Here is a 23,907-nt window from a genome sequence, read left to right as displayed (position 1 = left end):
GGTATATAAAACTATAAGACTGTATAAACAGGTTATGGAGGGAGGGAGCATGGGTAGAGATGAAAAAACCTAAGGACCAAGCCCTAAGGGCCCTCTAACATTAAGAGGTCAGGGGGAATATGAGGGGTCAGCAAAGGAACTTCAGAAAGGATAACTGATGAAATAAGAGGAAAACTAAGAGGGTGTGATTCTCTGGAACTCAGGTAAAGGACATATCAAAAAGAAGGGATGATCAACTGTGCTAAATGTGCTGATCATGTAAAAAGTTTCCTTGCAATATGGCATAAAGCAAGTCCCATGACTGTTGACTGAAATATAAGACTTGTTTAATATATGCTACATAGGCACTTTTAAGTCAGGATCATTTAAGAGCCATCAAAATCAGGCAAAATTACAGTATACTTATACTTATTTCTTATTCTTTTTAATTATGAACATTTCAAATATATTCAAAAATAAAAAAAATGTAATGAATCCTCATGTACTCATTGTACAGATTCAAAAATTAGCTATTGATACATACTACATTTCTTGTTTTGAATATCTCCAACTCCCCTCAATTCTTCTGGTAATGTTGTTTTGCTAGAGTAATAATCACTCAAATGTGATGAATAGCAAAGCAAATGTCATGCCTCAGAACTGTGTAAATGCATTAAAGAACCCTTTAGAATGAGTTTGTAAGGCAGTCAGATTTTGAGAACCTCGTTTATTTCAATGATTACTAAAGACCAAAAATAGTTGGGTTATCTTCCTGTTTAAGAAGAGGGTTCCTTATTCCATTTACTTCATTGGAGAGGTAAATAGTCATGATAGTTTTGAACTTATGACTGATTCTCTGCACTTGGCCATCGTCATCCCCAAACACACAGGTTTCTGCAGATATTCAATTATATTTAATCACTCTTTTCAAAATCTGTGAATTCAATTCAGGATTATAGGAATACATCTATCTTCATCCACAGCTTAAGTCACCCCTTGTTCCAAGTTGTTGGGAAAGTGATATGGGGGATTTTGTCAGATAAGATTACTCTCATCATTTTTATTCTACTAAGTGCCTCAACTGAAAAGATTTGAGCGGAACGGGGAGTAGACAGTAATTCTTGGATTGGCACAGCTCTCAAAATATGACTCACTTCTCCACCATTCCTCTATCACTAACCCACCGACATGCTGAGAAATTCAAGTAATCACTCTTGAAACTGGCCAAAGAAAAACACAAAAATGAGTAACTGGCTACTGAAAGGTCACAAACAGTAAACCTTTCTTGCTGTGACTTAAATGGGTGGAGCATATTACTAAATATTTCATAACTGCATTTTTAACCACACTGAAATCCATAGAGTAACTTTTAATGAGGTCGATAAAGCATAGAAAAATCATTCCATAATTACCTTAAAATAGTATCAAATTTGGGATTTTAGGTGACATAGACATTGCCAAATTCAGAGCCTTTTTCACTATAGATGTCACTCTCTTGCCATTCTGAAAGAGATTTCTATATCTCTGAGTTGACAAAAGACGGTTGCATCCTTTAGAACAGTGATTCCCAAATATTTTTTCTCCTTACCAAGACACACATGAGGGATAATATTCAAAATTTCCCCCACCCCATCAGTCCCAATCGTTCCCTAAGACCTGCTGCACGAATAAAAGAGGTCGCCACCTATGCTTGCATCTAAGTCTCTGCTCAGTGGAATACCACTCTTTTCTCTTCTACTGATCTAGATGTGAGGTGAGAATTACTGACTTAGATGATATCTACAAAAAATACAAGTAAGGTCAATCTAATATATACTTGAAAGAGGGGGCCACCTATAGGAAAGGATTTCAGGGGCATTGGGAAATCCCCCTTGTGTATGAGGTATTACAAGGCCTTGTTTAAAAGCACAATAGGCTGTCAGCTGAGCGGGCCTAGAAGCAACAATTCCCCAGTAGCAAAGAGCACACCTAGCACCCAAATCTTGGTGTCTAATATCATTCTTCATTAAAAGGAATCAAGGGTCCTTGGGAAAATGGCTGACTCTAGGACTGGGGGCAGGGAATATATAAGATAAGCCTGGGGCTTCCCTGGTGGCGCAGTTGTTGAGAGTCTGCCTGCCGATGCAGGGGACACGGGTTCGTGCCCCGGTCCGGGAAGATTCCACAAGCCGCGGAGCAGCTGGGCCCGTGAGCCATGGCCGCTGAGCCTGCGCGTCCGGAGCCTGTTGCTCCGCAACGGGAGAGACCACAACAGTGAGAGGCCCCTTTACCGCAAAAAAATAAAAATAAAAAGATAAGCCTGGAACATCTTAGAGTGCTGAAATATAAGAAAATACTAAACAAACAAACAGACAACAACATAAAACAATGAGGAGATTATGTCAGAGGAACAGATGTACCAACTGAAAGAGCTCCCAGTGGTCAAAGGTGGATAAATTTGACCCAGAAAATACAATTGCATTGGATTATTACCCAATGTATAATATAAATATCCATGAGTCCATTGTGATATAAATAAATGATTGAATAAATAAATAAATGGGAGAAAAAACCAAATATCTCATGCAGAAGAATTCTAAATAATTTTATGTAGATACTTTGGTCTTAATGAAGTGGAGCATAATTACCACTCCTTATGTATGGACTGTGAATAACTACTTTCTTCCAAAGAGGGCAATTTGAAAAGGGAGTGAAGAAAGAACAACTTTATAGTGGAGAAAGACAAATACTATCTTGAGCCAGCTGATCAATATCAACAATGGAAAAGCATACTGATACTCCACATCCTTGTTATGATGTGATGAAAATAGTATTGTATCTCTGTGTTCTTTCTCCCCAAAACACATAACCCCAGTATAAACATGAAAAAAATAAATCTCAATTGAGGGACATTCTACAAAATATCTGAATAGTACTACTCAAACTGTCAAGGTCATCAGAAACAAGGAGAGTCTGAGAAACCACCACGGCCAAAAGGAGCTTAAGGAGACACGAAGATCAAATGCAAGGTGGGGTATCCCAGATGGAATCCTGGAACAGAAAAAGGGCATTAAGGAAAATCTGAGGAAGGCTGAATAAAATGTGGACTTTAGTTAATAATGATGTATCACTATTGGTTCATTAGTTGTAACAAGTGTATCACAGTCATGGAAAATGTTAATACTAGGGGAATATGGGTGTAGGGCATACAGGAACTTTCTGTACTATCTTTGCAATAATTCTGTAAATCTAAAACTGTTCTAAAATTTAGAAGTGTATTTAAAAGCAAATTGGGAGTTTTAATTGCAGCACTTTTTATAGGGACAAAAGCACTGGAAACAAAGTATATGCACATCAATAATGAAATGATTGACTAAATTGTGGTATCATAGACTATTAAACAACACCGAATATTATGTACTTAAAAGGATGAGTGAGCTCTCTATCAATTGACTTGTAAATATTTCCACTATGTATTTTTAATAAGGAGAGAAAATGCATGGAAATATGTAACTCTCTTTTTATTTTGTAAAACAGTGAGGAGAAATCCGCATGTAGATATGCTTGTATAATTAAAAGAATAAGGGGAAGGTATGCAAGGATACACACTATATTGTTAGCATTTCTCAGGGTAGGGGAATGGGTGAGAGGAGAGGAAGGAAGAAAGGAGAGATAGCCAGACTGGGGAAATAAGCAGGGCAGGGGAAGTAAGCAGTAATTAATTCAATAATTCATTATAAGTATAGCACCTGTATATAGTAGGCTGATGCTCTACAAATAAAATTTTAAATTTGTGAAAACAAAACAAACAGAGCAAATGGAATAGGGGGAGGAAAAGAGATATATTTTATATTGGCAGGATTTAGTGAAGGTGGGAATGAAGAGGGTGTAAGCAGGGAGAGAGTAGCAGCACTGTAAAGAACAGAGTGTCAGACAGTGGAACCGAATTACACCCACTTCTCATTTCTGCCAAGAGCTGTCCAAGGAGGTGAAAATACTGATTATTGCTAAGGGTGTGATCAGAATGATTGCTATTTTTGCCAATATCCTGGGGCTTTTGCCCACCGCAAAGAGACTAAACTTGCTCCCCCAACACTTCCTCCCAATATACATACAAAAGTGATTCTTAGAGCATCAAGAAGGTTCTCTATTTATATACCACCTTGTTCTCCTGCCCTTTTGAACAATGAGGCCACACCAGGGGCTTCCAAGTGCTCTTGATGAAGAGGTGACATAGCTTTGGCATCAGACAAAGTCCACAGGAAACAAAAATGGAAGGGTCTGCATTTCCAAGAAGGTAAAATCAAACAGTAGAGTGCAGGTCCCTGGTGAGCAAGATCAGACACTTCTAAAATGGCAGTATTGAAGAGTGGTTTAAAGGTCACCTCAGCTACTTACTTCAACACCTAATGCAGTCTCTATCTGAGATTTGAGATCCTGACACTGGGATGGAGGGGGGAGGAAGGACATACTGTGGAATCACTGGGGATAAAACAGACTGCTTTTCACTGTAAACTTCTTGCAAGTAGGAACTGTGTCTGTGGTATCTTCCCAGAATAGTATATAGGAACACAGGATGACCATGTGCTTATAGGGTCCCATGTTGAATATTTAGATACAGTAGCCTCAAATTCACATTGTAAATCCCATGAAGAATTTCACCAGAAGCATTTGAAGCTATTTTCCATCAATAAGAAAGGAAAGACCCTGACCTAAATGATACTTTAGGTCATTTTCATAGCCAGATATGCAAAAACAATTTTTAATACAGATCTTCCTGTACTAAAAATTGGGGTTATGTCCCGATAAACCCATAGTAAGCTGAAAATATCTTAAGTCAAAAATGCATTTAATACACTTAACCTACCGAACATCATAGCTTAGCCTAGCCTACCTTAAATGTGGTCAGAACACTTACATTAGCCTGCAGTTGGGCAAAATTATCTAATTCAAAGTCTATTTTATAATGAAGTATGCATATTTCATGTAATTGATTGAATACTGTACTAAAAGTGAGAAATGGAATGGTTGTATGGGGACAGAGTGATTTTAAGTGTATCAGTTGTTTACCTCATGATCACTTGGCTGACTGGGAGCTGCAGCTTACTGCCTGCCACTGCCCAGCATTATGAGATAATATCATACCGCATATTGCTAGCCTGGAAAAAGTTCAAAATCCAAAGTGAGGTTTCTACTGAATGTGTGTCACTTTTGCACCATTGTAAAGTTGCAAAATTCTAAGTCCAACCATAATTAAGTCAGGGACCATCTATATAAGACCCTGGGGCAGGGGTGGAGTTGGGAAATAAATGAATCACAAAATTTTCTGAATTAAATGAGAATACATAGTAAATGGGAATCTTATGAAAATGTGATAAGAACTTGCTATATTGTTCCCATAAATAATTAGAATTGAATTTATTGAAGCTCCACATGCACTGCAGCCTTTCAAGAATATATCCACTGTAAAACATGAGGCACACCCATACACACTCCAGTCCCAAAGCAAGACTACCACCCGTGACATTGAGCAGTTTTCACACAGCACTTACCTTAAAACACAAGTGTAGAATCCACTGTCTTGCGCCTCAGCTGAGTGAAACCATATTGAATCTTCCTCTTTGCTCATCCTGACCTCTGAAAAGATGATGGGCTCTTCCAAATCACCTTTGTTTTTGTACCACATCAGCCTGAGCCCAGTGCTCTGGGCCATGCTATAGTTGGTACGAATGTAACTGTAGAAAAGGGCACATTTCACTCGGACTGGTTCACCTGCCAAAGCCATATATGTCTTGAGATCCACTGACCAGTCAATGCAGCCATCCACTGAAAGAAAACCAGATTGGGCATGAGATGCAGTGAGCATTGTTGACAATAATGAGAAGAGCAACAATTATTGCCAACACGTACTGAGGACTTGCTATGAGCTAGACACTGAGTCACATGCTTTACATAGATTACCTCATTCAGTCTTCCCAGTGATCCTATGAGATAGATCAGTATCCTCCTTAGACCTGGGCAAGCAGGATTCCTGCCCTAGCCCTGTGCCTTTGGGGTATTTCCAGTCCTCTGCAGTAAACTTTGGGTTGACTAGATCTTCCAAGGAGTTCCAGCACTCACACCTATGGGGTTTTCCTGGGGCCCCACAGATAGATATCAATTCCAGTGGATCACTCCTGCCAATCACGAGGCATCCGCTTAATAGAATTTTGTGAGATTGGATGGCTACAATGACACTGACATGTTGATTTTTGGCGACTCAAATTGTTTATATAGACAGGAGCCCCACAAAACAAAGATTTCCTTAGGACCCATATAGAGCCTAGGAGCAGTCCTGAGATTGACCCTTTTATTATTCTTATGTTATAGGTGAGAAAACTGAGACTCAGAAAAGTTCAGCAACTTTGCCTATGGACACAGAGCTAATAAGTGGTGGAAAACCAGTCTCTGATTCCCAAGACTCTGTTCTTAACCACTATCCTATACTGCCTCTGCCTGTAATTGTGACAGGAACCATTGTTTTATTTATTTGCCTTTGAGAAAGTAGATGCCTGGGTTGGAAGCAGTGGATACCTAAAATGATTATTTGCCATTATCTACATGCCAGTTTTCCATGGTATGACCTACTAATAGCAGATATTTAATCACACTTCAGTTTCTTTTTATACCCTTAGATCTCCCTTGCTGCTCAGCTGGTGTACGCTCATGGGAATATATTATATTAATGTCAGGTTTAATCAAATAATATTAGGTGGGTAAATCTACCATTAAAGAAAGACATATACAATAAATTCTCTCTTTTCCAGAAGGGTTGGAAATGAGACACTGTGGCTAATTTTATATGCTAATTTTATATGCTAATCAATACAATTAGCATAGTTATTCTACCTCCAATTGCTGATTTTCAAAGAATTTCATCAAATTGTGCTACATTATATTACTTGATTACCCTTTATAAAATAATCCTTTCATAAACTCTATAAACACTGTCATTTTAAAATTATATGTTTCGCTTATCATTTTGTGAACTGATCTGCTTCCTTTTTTAGATGTTGAGAACTCTGCAACCCAGTGTGTTTATCTTTTAACCTCAGTTGACAGGAAGCTCAGAGCTAAATGCAATGCTCAAGTGAAATAACTATCTTACCTCAGGATTTTGCTTTCTCTACATAAGGGGTTCTTGACCTGGGGTTCAAGGACACCCAGGGGCAGAGTGCCTGGATAGACTTCAAGGTTGTGCCTATTTGCATAGCTATACTTTTCTGAAGAGATGTTCCACAGCTCTTTATCAGATCTTCAAAGGGGTCTATGGCCCAAGAAAGTTTTTGAACTCTGTGGTTTCTGATGTCTCTTTGTGACTTCATTTTTCACTGCCTTGCTGCATAGGAGCTTTTATTATAAGTTGCCTCAAATCCTCTTATAGTATGTGAAGTATTCATTAGAAATAAATCAATAACCAAATAAATAACTCATCCTAAATTTATAATGAAGGGCATTTGAACTTTGAGTACTCACAGGGCACCAGATTCATCACTATGAATTTTGATGACCATTGTGCACTGCTGAAGTCAAGAAGGTACAACTGAATTGGACTAAGTACGTACTGATATCTGGCTATCTCTTGGGGGGCTTTTTTATTCACTCCCAAGTATCAGTTGTTTACCTGTCATTTGTCATTCTCACAACTGTCAAGAACAGAGAGGGGGAAATCTGCATTCGTTAAACTTTCTGGGTCATGGTAAATTACTGATGATACATCTCTGTATTAAATGCAATTTTAATATTTATTGTTTTATCATCTTTAAATTAATTTTATATTATTCCTTTTTAAGGATTATTTGTGATACTGTTCCCATGCATTAACACAACTGAGAGGAAACTGTTTTTTTTTGAGAATATATTTTTTCTCATAGCTTTATTTTAAAAGTTTGTTAATAGAAAGAAAATATGGGGATAAATTTTTTTTAAACTCCTTAATATTCCAGTTTTTGTTTTCTCCAACCCTAAGATGCACAGCAAGTGTTTCTGAATTAACAAATTTGTCTTGGTGAAGTAGTTTCAAACCTCTATAACTACCTACTTGTTAGAAAAAAAAATCTGGAATTTTTTTTCATTTGCACACTAAATCCCTTTAGTTACTTCCTCTAAACAATCTGTTGCATAATCTACACCTGTACAATGTTTAACAGGCTGGTTTGTCCCATTAGTGACAGGACATGGCTGGTATAGAAAATAATCAAAAATCTGCTCCTGAGACACAACCATCATGTTCAAAGGCAGTTGAAGACATTTAACTGCCATTACAACTAGCTTTGTCATACGGACCTTGCGAGTACACTGAGAATTCATTTCCTTCTAAATACTAGCTGAGCAAAATGTATTTGACTTAATAAATTTATGGTTCCTTTTCTTCTGTTCCCTTGCTTTAGGTAGCAGAGAGGGAATCTTTAGTTATAGTCAATAGACAGAGAATAGATATTCAATAATAAGGACAACAAATTCCAAACGTTATTCCTTTATTCTTTTCTCTTAGTATAGTCATACCTCAGTATCTGCAGGGGATTGGTTTCAGGACCCCCATGGATATTAACACCTGTGAATGCTCAAGTGCCTTATATAAAATGACTTAGTAGTAGCATATAACCTACATATACCTTCTGATATACTTCAAATCATCTCTAGATTACTTATAATAGCTAATACAATGTAAATGTGATGTAGTTGTAAATCAATGTAAAAGTTGCCAGTGTGCAGCAAATTCAAGTTTTTCTTTGTGGAACTTTCTGCAAATTTAAAAAATATTTTCCATCCACGGTTGGTTGAATCCAAGGATGTAGAACCTGCGAATACGGGCAGGGTTGGGGGCGACTGTACTCACAATACAGGTTACAATATAACATATCTCAAGAGACCTCAGGCGATTTTCCCAAAAAAAGTAGACAAAGTGTATGATCCATGAAGGCCCATCTGACACCGAATATTTTCCCATGCTGAACTTTACTCATGGGAAATCCATTCCCATGAGTAAAGGCCTTGTAGCCTTATATCTAGAGAGTATAGGACCACTACTAGATTCCAGCAAGGTGGTATGATTTGTTTTTAATGGATTGCTATTCCTAGGAAAACTAACAGAGAGAGAGGCAAGATGGGATGAAGTACTACAATGTGGTGCATTTATCTTTAGACTTGGGACTGATGAAACAACTAAAAAGGGCCTACTGAGGTAAGAGGCCTGGAAACTCAGGTGGCAAGGGAACATGATGGGATTGAAACCTTGAGGTTAAGAGGGAAGGTTAAGAGAAAGCAAAGGGAAAGAGATATGGGAACATATGTATATGTATAACTGATTCACTTTGTTATAAAGCAGAAACTAACACACCATTGTAAAGCAATTATACTCCAATAAAGATGTTAAAAAAAAGAGAGAAAGCATGAGAGGGTCACAAAAAGGCAGGAAGAGGAGAAGGCTCACATAAAACTCAATTTGCCAAGGGCCATTCCAGGGATCAAAGATGGTGCCATCAGAAGTCACCAGTAAAACTCACATTTCTGTCATGAGAAGGAGTTTGTAATACATGCCACACGTTCAGAGCCCTATGCACTTTGACACTCCAGATATATTTGGCAAATAGGTGAATGAATAGATCTGTGATGCAGGTGACAAGGGAGCACGCTATGGCCAGGTTGGGGACATAATGGAACTGAGTAGCCCACAGAGGAAGCCTACCTGCAAACTTGACCTTATCAGCAAGGCCTCTCATTCACAGAGGGATCCAGCCCTATTCTGTTCACAACTCCAGTCGCACCTGTGTAGGTTTGCCCCCAAAAGACTTCTAAGAAAAGTGGTTTCTGGACAGATTGGCTTCTCCCACAGGTGGTTTGATAACTACGTTTCACTAACCAGCCACAAGTGTAAATAGAGGCACTGTAAGAAGGAAAATGGTTTCCCCCCCAAAAAACAGCAACGTTCTGCAGTTGGATTGAAATTTGCTACAGAACAAACCCATCAAAAGCATCACTGAATGCATGCCTGTCCTCTGCTTCACAATTTCTCAGTATGGCTATAAATATTCCCATCATTCCATTAAAAAATACCTATTTCTAAATTATCCATTCCCTGTTCACTCTTGAGTCTTGTTATGAACAGCAATTCAAGTATTTAAAGAACAATTGTGTTTCTCTAGATGCTCATCTCTGTTCCCTTGATTTAGGTTTCCGTAAGGCTTAAAATCATTACTCTTAGTTTGGTCTTGTTGGTAGAAATGCTTTGATATCTGAGCTATACAAAACAATTACAATGCAGCAAAGAAAGCCACTTCTTTAAAACGTAGGTCTCTATTTTAATCATTTTCATTTCAAACTGCAAAACAAGTGTATGCTTAAGGAGTTTGACATGAAGATTCAAAAAAAAAAGGAGCATATGAAACATATAAAGGGACATGCCAATGTCCACGCAATTTATTTTACCAAGAGGAGATTCCTAGGGGTAAAACTAATGCAGTATCCTGGAAAGTGCCCTGGGTGACCAAAGCAAACCTATTTAGCCTGCTTATAGACAAGCCTCGGCTTCCTCCTCAATGCATCTGGAAAAGCAAATCCTGTCACACCTATCTGCTGTGAAAACAAAGTCCTGAGAAAAGTTTTTAATCCCTAGAAGAGGATAAGATGTTATTATCAACAACAATAATTATATTATTTTAGAAAAAAAGAATATTGCATGCAGTAAAATTACAAGCTCTAATGGCTATGTACATTACAGTTTTTATTGGGGGATAGGATATATAGGTATGCATAGGATTGCCAATTTTGGATTTTTGCCCCAAACTGGGAATCTCTTTAGGTAAAATGGCTAATTAGCATATGAAAATATGCAATCTCCAGATATCTTGATAATGTTCACTACAACTTAAGTCCTGTGCCTGAGATGTACATCCAATATTAGTTTATTATATGTTCTTGATTAATAAATTGATTTGTTAAACCAGGTGTTTTCTGGTAACTATGTCAGCTGTATATATCCCATTCTTTTTTTTTTCTGCTTTTTAAAAAATCAGGTTTACTGAGATATATTTTACATACAATGAAATCCATCCTCCTTAGCTGTACGGTCCTATGAGTTTTTTTTTTTTTACATCTTTATTGGAGTATAATTGCTTTACAATGGTGTGTTGGTTTCTGCTTTATAACAAAGTGAATCAGTTATACATATACATATGTTCCCATATCTCTTGCCTCTTGCGTCTCCCTCCCTCCCACCTTCCCTATCCCACCCTTCCAGGCGGTCACAAAGCACCGAGGTGATCCCCCTGTGCTATGCGGCTGCACACAGACCTCCTAGAGAATGGACTTGAGGATATGGCGAGCGGGAAGGGTAAGCTGTGACAAAGCGAGAGAGAGGCATGAACATATATACACTGCCAAACGTAAGGTAGATAGCTAGTGGGAAGCAGCCGCATATCCCATTCATTTTTATGGCCAGCTCTCCTGTTTGTGAATCAACGGGGCAATTGTTGGGGGCAATTCATCAAAATACCACTAGAGGGCGGGCTGCACAAGTTTTTGTGTAGCACGGTAGATTTTCCCCACCTAATTTCTAAAAATAAGGATTTGCTATCTGCCAATCACTGGTTGTGAGGAGGGATCACAGCAACCTCTGGGAATGCGTCCTTGGGGGTGGGTGATAGGGGGAGCCAAAAGTTGAGCATGTAGCTAAGGTCTTGCTCAAATTGGATGACCAGGTTACATATGCCAGGTAAATGACCCAGCTTAGAAAGGTGCAACAGCAGCTACTGGCATTCATTGAGCCCTCAGTACAAAACAGGTAGGTACTGTGACAGGTGCTTTGTATGTAGTTTTCTCATTTCATTATCATGTCAACTCCGGGAGGTAGGGACTCTTGCTCTTCTAATTTTACTGAGGAGAAAAGAAAAGCTCAGAGACTTTAAGTGACTTGCTCAAGATCACTCAGGTTGTGATGGCAGAATTTGGACCCCAATGCAGGTGAGTTAAACTCCAGAACCTACGTTCTTAACCACTGTGTGTTCTATATACTGCCTCCTATACTCCTCATCCCAGTCCATGAGACATTAAAATATTAAAATTTGCTTGGTGCTAATCCAAATTGTCATATGTATTCCAATAGCACATGCCTGTTCAGTAGAGCGGACCTTTCCAGCTGAGTAATAGTCTGTCCCTAAATAATAACCATTGTGGGAATAATAACCATCAAATAATGTATGCCAATTATTTACCTCTGAATTATACAGTTTTTACAGAGTAATGAATTATTAATAATCTGTGTATTTGATTTAATCTCTGAAGATCAGTCCTAAAACTTGGATAAATTTTATCTGACCCATATTGACTCATTTAAAATTAAATATCTAAGGATGATCACCCAATTCCTAACATTACAGCCTAGAAATAGAGTTCTATGTTTAATATTTGTACTTATTATGTATTATGCCTATTGAATACATTACTCTCCTTATTTCTAATATTTTAATGTGGGAGTTGTACACCCTCTGTTTCTCTCTCAGCTCTCCTTCAAACACATGCCTAAAGACAAAATTCTTTTTATTTATATGCATCACAGTGTACGCCGTCTGCCTCTAGTGGGCAGCCTCCGAGCACAAAAAGTCAAACTCCCTAAGAAGTGAGTGGCCTGTGCCCCAGCTGCTGGACATATGCCTTCATGCCCCCAGCCTAGAAATATGGACAGAGTTGTTTCGTCATTTTTAAAATAAAGTTCTGACAGTGGGAAAATTTTCTTGATTTTTAAAATTTCATCCGCACATCCGTATCTATCAATAGAGAAAATATCCCCCACTCCAGCTCTATAAATACAATGAATGATTATTGCTTCAGATTTTAAAAAGCATTTTTACATTTTTTATGGATTGGATTATACGCTTTCCTTTCACTCTTTTACCCCCCACTATCCGTCAATGGGAAAGTTCTGCCTAAATGAAGTCCTTCATCTCATTTCAACCCAGTTATCACACTTAATAATGGGCTGGCAACCATCTTCCTTACCCTTTCATTACAGAATCTGTACTATGCTTTGTCAAGATCATTCCTTCAATCTTTATCCCAAATGAGAGCCTCAATTATGTTCTGGAGGTGTGGCCACGTGAGGCATTACAACCAACTCTTCAACTCCTGATTACCTCAGGCCTGATAAGCCTCCTTGGGTATTACCCACTAGCCTGAAGCTCTTCTCAAATGCACTGATGTTAATTTGAAGGCTGCAGCTGCAAATGTATCTGTGGGAGACAGGATATCAGTACTGCCCACCAACCCCTCTAGCCGACTTTCTGCTACTCTCTCAAATCCAGGATGCTTGCCAGTGAGCTTATCTCCAATGCCAAATCTTCTCTGTCTCTCATGTTCAGTCATCCAAGCCAAAACTTTTGGAAGCCATCCCTGAATCTTGTTTTCCATTCCAGTCTGTTCTTTAAACTGCTACCAAGGTAATGTTTCTGATGTACAAGACCATGTCCCTTTACCACTCAAAACCTGCAGTGGCTCCTGGTATGCAAATCCCTAAGCCTAGCTCCCCTGTCACACCAGCGACTGCCTGTCTTTCCTGTCCCCACACAGCTCTTCACACACCGTACCCTTCAGTAAATACTCACCCCTCCCCGACATGTCATTCACTTCTCTGCCATTGTTCTCTGGTTCCTTCCACTTTGCCTCTGTGCCTATCAACTGAGATTCTACTTATCTTCCAAGACAGCTTCAAATGCCACGTCGTCCAAAAAACTGCACTTCACTGCCCTGTGTGAATTCTTTCCCCTGCAGTGCTCTGACCACATGTTTGTCTACAGATCTCCTTCCCAGTTAGATGGGTGCCTCATTTCCTTTGTATCTCTAGGACAAGGCCCAGTGCATTGTACATAGTAGGCACTAATTAAATCTTTATGGGATGAAATTGTGTGGGGATTTTCCCCCCAAAAATTCACTAATAATCAGAAGTTGTTTGCATTTGTCAACCTTAAGATTCCTCCTACTGCTTCCCACCAGAGCAGGGATGCATCCAAACTCTGATAGGAATGCTAGGAGCCAGGCTCCAAGGTACAAAATGTGTTCACAATAACAAATGATTGCTATTTTCCCATTAGCTAGCATCACAACAAACAGGAATCACAAAATAAACTCACTGCCATATCCCTGCTCCAGAACTCATGATTCTATGGTAAGTCGATCAAAATCACCAAGTCTATCACCCAAGCCCTTTCAAATCAGGCCTCATCCTATCAAAATGGCTGCCTATCACTTTCCAAGAGAAATGTTCTTGAACCGGGCCTCCTCTCTCACAGAGCTACCCTAACCCTCCTTGTTAGGAAGCAGTTATGTTGTGGGCCCTTGCCCATTCAACTCTTTCTTGTCTCCACCCTCATACCACTTCTCCCACTTTCCATGCCTCTCCCAAACCAAATCTTAGTCAAGTCCTGAGCTTAATTTACCTAGGTGTCAAGTTAGAAATGGCAGCTTGGTTTTCCAACCATATTGACTAGCACATTAGTCAAGGTCAGAGACTTCTCATGTTTTTTTTTTTTTTTTTTTGGTTTGGTTTTTTCTTTTCATCTCTCCTCAAACACCTCCCAGACCAGACATTTAGTAGGTCTTACTAAATATAGGTTGATATATCCTCATCTCATGAGACTTCGCTTAATTAAGTACTATTAGAGTGAACTGCTTTGGTTAATTCATTTTTGCATTAGCTGAAGTTTAACCTTTGGATTGTTGAAGATCTTTTTCTGAAAAGTCCGAATCCATTTTTTTGCCTAAGTAGAGAATCGTGATGAGAATAAAATTTTCTGGATTGACTAAGGATTTGTCAGGTCCTTAGGGTCATCACCCTAGATCTTGATGCCAAGACAGTATAAGAATAGAGCCTGGCGGTGTGAAAAGAGCATAGAGCTAGCTGGGGATCTGAAACCCTGGGTTTACATTCCACCTCTGCCTCCTCAAGGAGATACGTGACTTTGGGAAGTCAGTGTCTACTCCCAAAAGAAATGAAGACATTAAACTAGACAAGTTCTAACCCAGCACCAAGAAAACAGATTATATGATGGTTGCTGAGGTCTTTGGTCAAGAAGACCAGCTGCATATGTGCTAAATTGGAAAATCTCTCCCTGGCAATCTTCATTTTTTTCTCTCTTAATTTCAAAGTTACACAGAAATAAAAAGAGTACTATTACAAACTCCCATGATCTCAGCATCCAAAGTTAATAATGTTAACTTTTTTCCAATTTGCTTTCAGTAGCTTTGTTTTATTAAAGAAATAAAGCATTGCAGATATAGCTAATGTCCCCTTTTAACCACCATACACAGTCCCATCCTTATCTCAAACCCCTGCCTGGATGTAACCACTATTCTTTCCAACTTTTAGACTCTTACATACATAGGTGGATACCCTGAAGAAAAAATATTGTAGGGATTAAAAGTTTATCTTACAATAGGGAGCAGAGGTGGGAATAAAAGCCTGTTAACGGAGGGCTCTTATGAGGTGAGTTCTAGTCAACTGAGGTCTAAGAGAGTATACTTACAGCTGCGCACACACTCCACACATGTGCCACCTGCACCTCTAACACACAGAGTCTGAGTGGGGACCAACCTCAGAGTCTACAGGGGTTTTCTGCCTGAAGTTAGTTGTTTCCACACCATGTGTGGCCACACAGATTTCAGGATGAGATCTCTGGTCCTGTTGGAGTTCTGCTCTGTTGTGGGGAGAGTTCTGATTCACGGAAGAGACACAACTGTTACTCATCAAATAGCCAGGCTCTAGAAGTTAGAGGCATGAGGCAGGGTCCACATCATATGTTCTACACTCAGCTGCCTCTATTTTAAATCAAATTCTGGGTCAACTAGGATATACAGACTCCAAATAAGTGCCCAATAGGGCTTACTCTTATTCTTTAGATAACTTATTTCCCTCTCCATTTCTAAGTTTAGCACACCATTCAGCTACCATAAACCCCTCCTCTTTTTTTTTTCACATCTTTATTGGAGTATAATTGCTTTACAATGGTGTGTTAGTTTCTGCTGTATCACAAAGTGAATCAGCTATACACATACATATATCCCCATATCTCCTCCCTCTTGCACCTCTCTCCCACCCTCCCTATCCCACCCCTCTAGGTGGTCACCAAGCACCGAGCTGATCTCCCTGTGCTCTGCGGCTGCTTCCCACTAGCTATCTATTTTACATTCGGTAGTGTATATATGCCCATGCCACTCTGTCACTGCATCCCAGCTTACCCTTCCCCCTCCCCATGTCCTCAAGTCCATTCTCTACGTCTGCGTCTTTACTCCTGTCCTGCCCCCAGGTTCTTCAGAACTTTTTTTTTTTTTAGATTCCATATATATGTGTTAGCATACGGTATTTGTTTTTCTCTTTCTGACTTACTTTACTCTGCATGACAGACTCTAGGTCCATCCACCTCACTACAGAAAACTCAATTTCTAAACCCCTCCTCTTAACAAACAGTGGAAGCCCTCTCCAGGCTCTGACTATCAGGGGACTGTGAAGATTAAATACATTAATGTACTTCAAGTCCTTAGAACTAGAACAAACGGTGCCTTGCACACATACAATGATCAGTAAATATTTCCTTTACTACCTCAACTACTACTATTTCTTCTTTTAATTATATATCAATTTTTTAAATTATTCTATTGTACTTCTCAAGTCTTTACATACAACAATGTGCATTATTTCAATGAAAATTGTCTTTTACACCATCTTTATATTAAAGTTAGGCCATTAAAATGTTTTATAATTAAATTTGTTTTTCAAATTTGGGGCATAGGTAAGTCATATTACTTATAAATTTCATTTCAGGACAGTAAAGGGCCATTAAGTAATATTTTAGCATGATATATATGTTTCAATATTAACTGTATATAATAGTATAGAGTAATATGTGTGTATCACTCTACACTATTATAATATGTATACTTGCTATATTATAACAATATTATATTATTGAAGACTGCATATATTTATATGTATATATTATATATACATTTACTCTATTACAGATTGCTTATCATAGTTTATAAATTTGCATATATTTATGTGTTTATTTTAAGTTTATATAGTTATATAATGTGTATTTATAATATAAAATAAATTGTTGTAACTAAATATATATAATTATATTTATATGTTTACTATAATAGGTTGAATCATATGAAATTGCTGCTTAAGTCAAAAAGATCAAATACTGGGACTTCCCTGGTGGTGCAGTGGTTAAGAATCCGCCTGCCAATGCAGGGAACATGGGTTCGAGCCCTGGTCTGGGAAGATCCCACATGCCGCGGAGCAACTAAGCCCGTGCGCCACAACTACTGAGCCTGCGCTCTAGAGCCCATGTGCCACAACTATTGAAGCCTAGTGCCTAGAGCTCGTGCTCTGCAATAAGAGAAGCCACCGTAATGAGAAGCCCGTGCACAGCAACGAAGAGTAGCCCCTGCTCACTGCAACTAGACAAAGCTTGCATGCAGCAACAAAGACCTAATGCAGCCAAAAATAAATTTATAAAAAAAGACCAAATATTGACAACTTCATGTGATTCATCCTAATATATATCTTATATAAGATGTCATAAATTCAAATAAATGTTTGTTATATAAAATTGCAACTATCCTCAAAAGGGAGAGTAGAACCAGATAGAGTTGAGAACTACTCTGTTAGTTGCTTAATATTGTTATTATTTGTCATTACAAACTGGTCCATGCTAGGGTCCTTCAGATAGTTCATAAAATCAGCAGAGCTTCTTTTAAATCCAGGCCTTTGCAATGTCTGTGCCCTATGCCTAGTACACTGTTCCCTCAGACATCCACATGGCTCACTGGCTACCAACCTCCTTCACTTATCTGTTCAAATAATTTCGGGGTGCGGAGAATTTACTGATTCCATGATTGATCAGACAAAGGAATGTGTAGCTTGATAACCTCCTCCAACTCACTTCATCTCCAGAAGAACCTTCCAGACCCTGAGCATTTCCTTTCCTTCCCCCATCTCCCAAGTGCATCTGATCCCTATCCACTTGCAAAAGAGTTTGTGGTCTGTACTGTGAACCCCCGCCTCCCCCAGGTAGGTGTCCAGGAAAGGAGGAAGGGTGGTAATGGAAGGGGGAAGCAGTTTTTCCTCTCTGTCTCTACCCAGTTGTTCCCCCCACCCCCAGTCTGGTCCTCCAATCCACCTCTGTGGCTGGGGGCAGTGGCAGCCTTGGGGCACCTGGAAGTGCCCATTTGTGGGTTAGTCCACGTGGCCTTGAGGAGGAAATGTCTATGGCTTTGGTTCCATGGAGTGCCACTCCTCAGTGACTACAAGAGGATAGCACTTTCTGGGGAGAGATGCAGAGGGGCACTGTGAGCTGAGGGGACGCTGGCAGGGTGTCAAAACCGGTGCCTGCACTCCAAGTGACTGGGAGGTACTGTGCAGTGCAGGTACTTACCTATAGCATTGATATGGCCTAGGTGGTGCTCAAGGAGGTGCCACCCACTGTGGAGCTGGCCCTGCCTTCCCTGCCAGGGAAATAGCCAAGCTCAAAGGATTTTCTGGGTTCCTGGGTAGACTGTACCTGCAAAGTGTTAGCACCATTATCATAGTTTCACTACCTAGGATGCTGGTCTTTGCCTCCCAGAAATGGGTATGGTTACAGGACAGCCCACAATGTTGCTATATGCATTTAGGTTAACATTAGAGGATTAATATACGTCTCGGTGTACGGGTACTGATTGTCCCCAGGGTAAAAGGGGCATAATTATTGCATATCCATATTATTATTTATAATTCTACAATATTATAATGTTATAATATTAGCCAGGACGCACCACCAGGGAGGCTTGTGTTATGCTTTACTTGCTGTTAACTGGAGATAATTACTGTGCATTATTATTATTCGTGTTTACATTATTGTAAATTACTTATCTTATTTAATTATTTTACCTTTATAATACCCATTATTATAATTAAGGTCATAATTAAATGATTATATCATTAGTCATTATAATGATTAATAGTAATAGTAATACAATCACGATTGTATTACTATGTATACCATAATTGTATTAAGTATTACAAGTATTATAGTAAGTGTAACACAGGTTAATAATTTAGTAATAAATATAATTAGTAATAAATTAATTCTGTACTGCTAAGAAACCCTGCTGTTCCATATTGCTAAGAAACCTTTTATCTCCTCAGAATCAGGATAACTGAGGTACAGCATTAATGCAGTTACTTGCATTATTGTGATATTTTTAAAACACTATAGTAACTACCACTCCTGGTAATGCTGGTGTGGTATTTTCTTCTCTGGGAAATGGCATAATTATATCATGTGATTAATGTTGTTATTGCTGTTGTTGTTGTTGTTTTTATTATCACTAATGTTATTTTATCATATATCCTAATGATGGACACTAATATACAAATAATGGTATTATCTGTTCCTGTCTGTGAAATGGAAATGATTTTGGAATATTGATAATTTACATTCTATTGATATTATAGTCATAATTAATACCACTAATGAGAATCTTGGCATGCATCTGTAAAATGGACATAATTTTGAGGCATCATTGATACTGATATTATTTGCATTTACATTAGTGCTAGAGTCACAATTACTATTAGGAATGAGTATGTCTTGTAAACTATGGAGAAATTCACACCTCAGAGGGTTTTTGTCAGACTTAAATGACTTTGAACTTGGTACACAGTAGTAAGGATAATAATATTAGTAATAGGAGAGTTTAACTCCTTACTGTGTATCAGGTACTGCTTTAAGCACTTTACATGCATTGACTCATTTAGTTGTCACAACAGCCTTATAAGTAAGATAGGTATTATAGATATGACCAGTTTACATCTGTGCAAACTGGGACTCAGAGAGGTTAAATGTCTTGCCTGAGATTCCACAGCCAGTTTGAGTCCATGTTCCATTCTTTTAACCACTACTACTCTCTTGGGTATTAATGGGAATAATTATCATATGTAACTAATAATTTTAGGCAAGTTATAATCTTATTATTATGATGTATCAGACAAGAATGAGGATTTCTTTCTTTTTCATCATAAAATGGTCACAGGCACAGGCAGTGGCTAGTGTTGGAGGTTCTAATGTTGGGGATCCAGGCAGGTGTGGGATGACCAGTATAAAGAGGGGCTGAATCTCTCCCTCCTGATGTTGTCAGGAGACTCATTTAAAGTAGCTCAAGCCAAAAGTACCTAGTAGAGTGTTGGTGCACAATAAATGCTTCTCAAAAATTTGTTACTCCTTCATTATAGCCCTTAGCTCCTAGTAGCCCAGGTAAAAAGTGTGAGCCAATTTTAAAAAGGAGAAATGCAAAGGAAAGATATTATTCCCAGTGCTCAGTCAGTAAGTGTTCTTTTCTCTCTCCATCTGTGGCAGCCCCCCTCTCTACTTTATCCACCTGCCCTGCCCTCCCTGCCCAAAGGAAAACTCATCATGTCAACAGTCTATTGTTCATGGCTGTTTATGTAGCTAGTATTTGACATCACACAGTGGTACAAGGCTTCTAGGCTGCACGTGTCCGATATGTACTTGGATAAGGCCCAGATCAATTGATGTAGCCTGGAAGACTATGGAGGGAATGGAATGAGTCTCCACTCCCTGGGGCGCTGAAGGGATGAATGATGATGATGTCTGGGTGAATGAGGAATTGAGAGAAGGAAGAGGGGAGATTTGTTAATGGATAGAGGTTTGTCAGCAAGAGTTCCCTCTAGGAGTGGTGGGAGGTTGAATGTGAGACTTACCAATAGGATTGGTTAGAAGTCTGCTTAAGAAGCAGTCAGAACCCCAGGTACACCACCCCAACATCAGTTCCACACACTAGTAGAAGGCTGGATAAAAGATCTCTAGAGGGTAAAACAGAAAGGGTGTGATTTACATGGGCATACCTACCCACACCAGGCCACGGTTTCCTGTTAATCATTATTTATCTGCCACTGAGCTTGGGCATTTTATAGAAACTTTGAAAGTAACAAAGCCCAGACTGCCAGGGTTCGGACCATTGGGACAAAGAGCCCCAGATTCAGAACCCCTTCCCTCCACCAGACCATGGAGGCCTGACCACTTATTTCCCCTCCTGCATGACCCCATTGCCAGAGATGCCAGAGACCCCATTTTCTTGTTGGTCTCTGCTTTGCTTCTGGCTCTGTCCCAAATCATTCCTGAATAAGCATGCAGTTTTTACCTGCTGTATCTCTAGCTCATTAAATGTGACTCAAAGACATGATCCTGGACACCAGATACATCCCTACCACATAGGTCTCACCATGCAATTCCAGAGGGGCAAGGAATGACCCCATTTAAGTGGCTAGGTGGGGAGGAAGGCTTTTCATACTCTTTTTAGGAGACTTGGGAATGGGAGAATCTTAAGTCCCAGAACCCTGAGAGCCCTCCTGACCCACTTCTCCCTCTTTCAGTCCTCACCTCCAGTCACTGTAGCTCAATTTCTGGGGCCCATCAATATCGCTAGACCATAAGTTGTTAAGAGATAACTATTGCCAGGGTATGTCTACCATCTTCTCCGTACATCCATCTCCCCAGCCAAAACATAAGCTCCTGGACCCTGTTTTGGCTGAGGGTGTGGGGTAGGTCTTTGGAGCCTGATGTTCCTAGTGAAATCCTAATTCCCTGCCCCTGAAACCCATAAACTCTCTTGTAGTACAATGACCGCCCAAAAGATGCCCCATCCTCATCCTCAGAACCTGTGAATAGGATGAAATATCACTTATGTGATAATGTTATTTTATACGGCACAGTTGACCATAAAATAGAGAGATTATTCAGATGGACCTGATCTAATCACATGGGGGCTGAAGAGCAGCGTGTTTTCTCCAGCTATAGCAGAAGGGGGAGTCAGAGAAACCTGAAGTGTGAAAAGCACACGATGCAGGATTCCTGGCTTTGAAGATGGAGGGGGCCACTTGAGAAGGAATGACAGCAGCCTCAAGGTACAAAAAGTGGCTCCCAACTGACAGCTAGCTCAGTCCTCCAGTCAGCAAGAACTAGATTCGGCCAGTACCCTGAATGAGCCTCCATCCAAGAGCCCAGCTCGGGTGACATTTGACTTTGGCCTTGTGAGACCCTAAGCGGAAAACTCAGGTGAGCCCAGCTGGACATACCAAACAGTGAGTTAATAAATAGGTGTTGTATTAAGCTGCTAAAAAAAATTGTGGTAATCTGTGATGGCAGTGGTAGAAAACTAACACAACTTCTTAATCCCTACCCCTTTTCTTTTCCCTTCACAGATTATTAGGGTCCTGAGGAGGCCTCACACATCAGCTCCTCTCCTTGTCCATCCAGGAGGACGACTGGTTTTGTCCATAAGGTAATGTCCCCAGCCTCTTGCCCTTGCTGCCTTTGCCCTGCTCAAACTCTTTGCCCACAGGTCTTCCACACATACATTTCACCCACCGAGTTCCCTCCAACTGTCCTGCCAGGACTGCCAAGCACAGCTGATGCTCTCCTCACCCGAGGGCATCCTGGCCTTCTGGTACTGATGGTTGGCAGACCACAGGGTGTTCTTGTCCTGGGGCACACTGTGCTGACCCTCTCAGCATGGTCTCTGCCCCTCTCCAGAGTCCTTGGGGTTGGGAATATGCAATTCTCAAAAACACAATAAGGTATACTTTTGTTTGAGCTTAGCCGAGATAGGGTCTCCTGGAAAGGATGTGACAATTCTGTGAATGTGTCCTTCCCAGGTGATCCTGCAGCCTCAGGGGCTGCTCCCTGTGACTTCCAGCTGTCCCTGATCCCTCTAGCTCTCTTCAGGTCCCTGTTGTTTCCCCCTTTTCAGGATAGAGAATAAGGACAAGAGGTAGTGGAGGGGGGAGCACTGTGGCCCTTCCACCCACAGGTGCTGCCCTGCCTCCATTGCCCAACCTCATGCTCCAAAGCCAGCGAAGCATGCTGCCTATGGGTGGATGCATGCATGAACCACCCCACCAGCTAAACAATGCCACATGCTTCAGCTGCCTACCCAAGAGGCCTGGGAAATATGACAAGATCCTCATAGATCCCAGTTGTCAGCTTCACACTTGACTAAAGACTCACCAAGACTGGCTCCCTTCGCGATGATGATCATCTTATTATTATTACTATTATTACTTGCGGGACAGCAAACAACATGAACATCAGCATATTTGCATAGGTTTCCTGTGTCCCTCAACTCCCACAGAACAGTCCAGAAGGCTGCTGTGCAACAGAGTCGAGGAACACTGAGCTTGGGTATCCACTAATTCACAGCAAGCAGCAAGCTCAGTCTTTACCCTGAGAGAGATTTTACCACATTCTTTAAGGCTGTGTGCTGCAAACACAGCACTGAGAAATGGTCCAGGTAAAGGACCTCAATGCCTTGCATTCTTGCATTCTCCGCAAGATGTGTGGGAGCATGAGAGTCTCCCCCAACAATTATCCTTCAATAAAATCCCCCCCAAAATACCCTGACTGACAACACCCCCCACCATTAACAAATCTTCCTCCTCCTCTCAACTCCTCATTCACTTCTTTCTTCTCTCTTCCACCCACTGCCCTCATGCCTGGTGCTATTCCTTTTCTAAATGGTTCTCTCTCTCCTCACCCCAGCCAGGGCATGAACTCTAAGCCAGAGAAGGGGCTGGATTCAGAGAGATCTGGGATTGGACACTGTCACATTGTGAACCCTGTGGAAAGATTTCCCGAAACATGAATCACCTGTGGTGGTGGCAGCCAGGGATGGGGCATTCCCTGTTGCCCCAGCACTAGCCTCCACCCTTCAGCATTTGTATGTGCCAGGCAGACATAAGCAGGTAGGCAGGCCAGGAGAGTCGGGGTAGAGAGTAGAGGGAGCGTGCTCAACAGGGTCTGCCCAGGCCACACTCACACATGCCTACACACAGAGGTGCTGACTATTTTAGTTAGC

General features: G+C 40.3%; 1 protein-coding gene across 1 annotated transcript in view; it reads right to left on the bottom strand.

Annotated features, from left to right (window-relative positions):
• Positions 1 to 23,907, bottom strand: part of IL1RAPL2 (interleukin 1 receptor accessory protein like 2) — a gene marked incomplete at both ends in the record, with an annotated part of 1,067,560 nt that overhangs the window by 526,058 nt on the left and 517,595 nt on the right. Inside the window, one exon of the mRNA XM_082681729.1 lies at positions 5,511 to 5,784. Coding sequence (XP_082537855.1) covers positions 5,511 to 5,784 — 274 coding nt within the window. The remainder of the gene's footprint in view (positions 1 to 5,510; positions 5,785 to 23,907) is intronic.

This window comes from Grampus griseus, assembly GCF_964374135.1.
Source record: "Grampus griseus genome assembly, chromosome: X".
In the NCBI taxonomy this organism is placed as follows: domain Eukaryota; kingdom Metazoa; phylum Chordata; class Mammalia; order Artiodactyla; family Delphinidae; genus Grampus; species Grampus griseus.
This window is presented reverse-complemented; position numbering and strand designations above follow the sequence as displayed.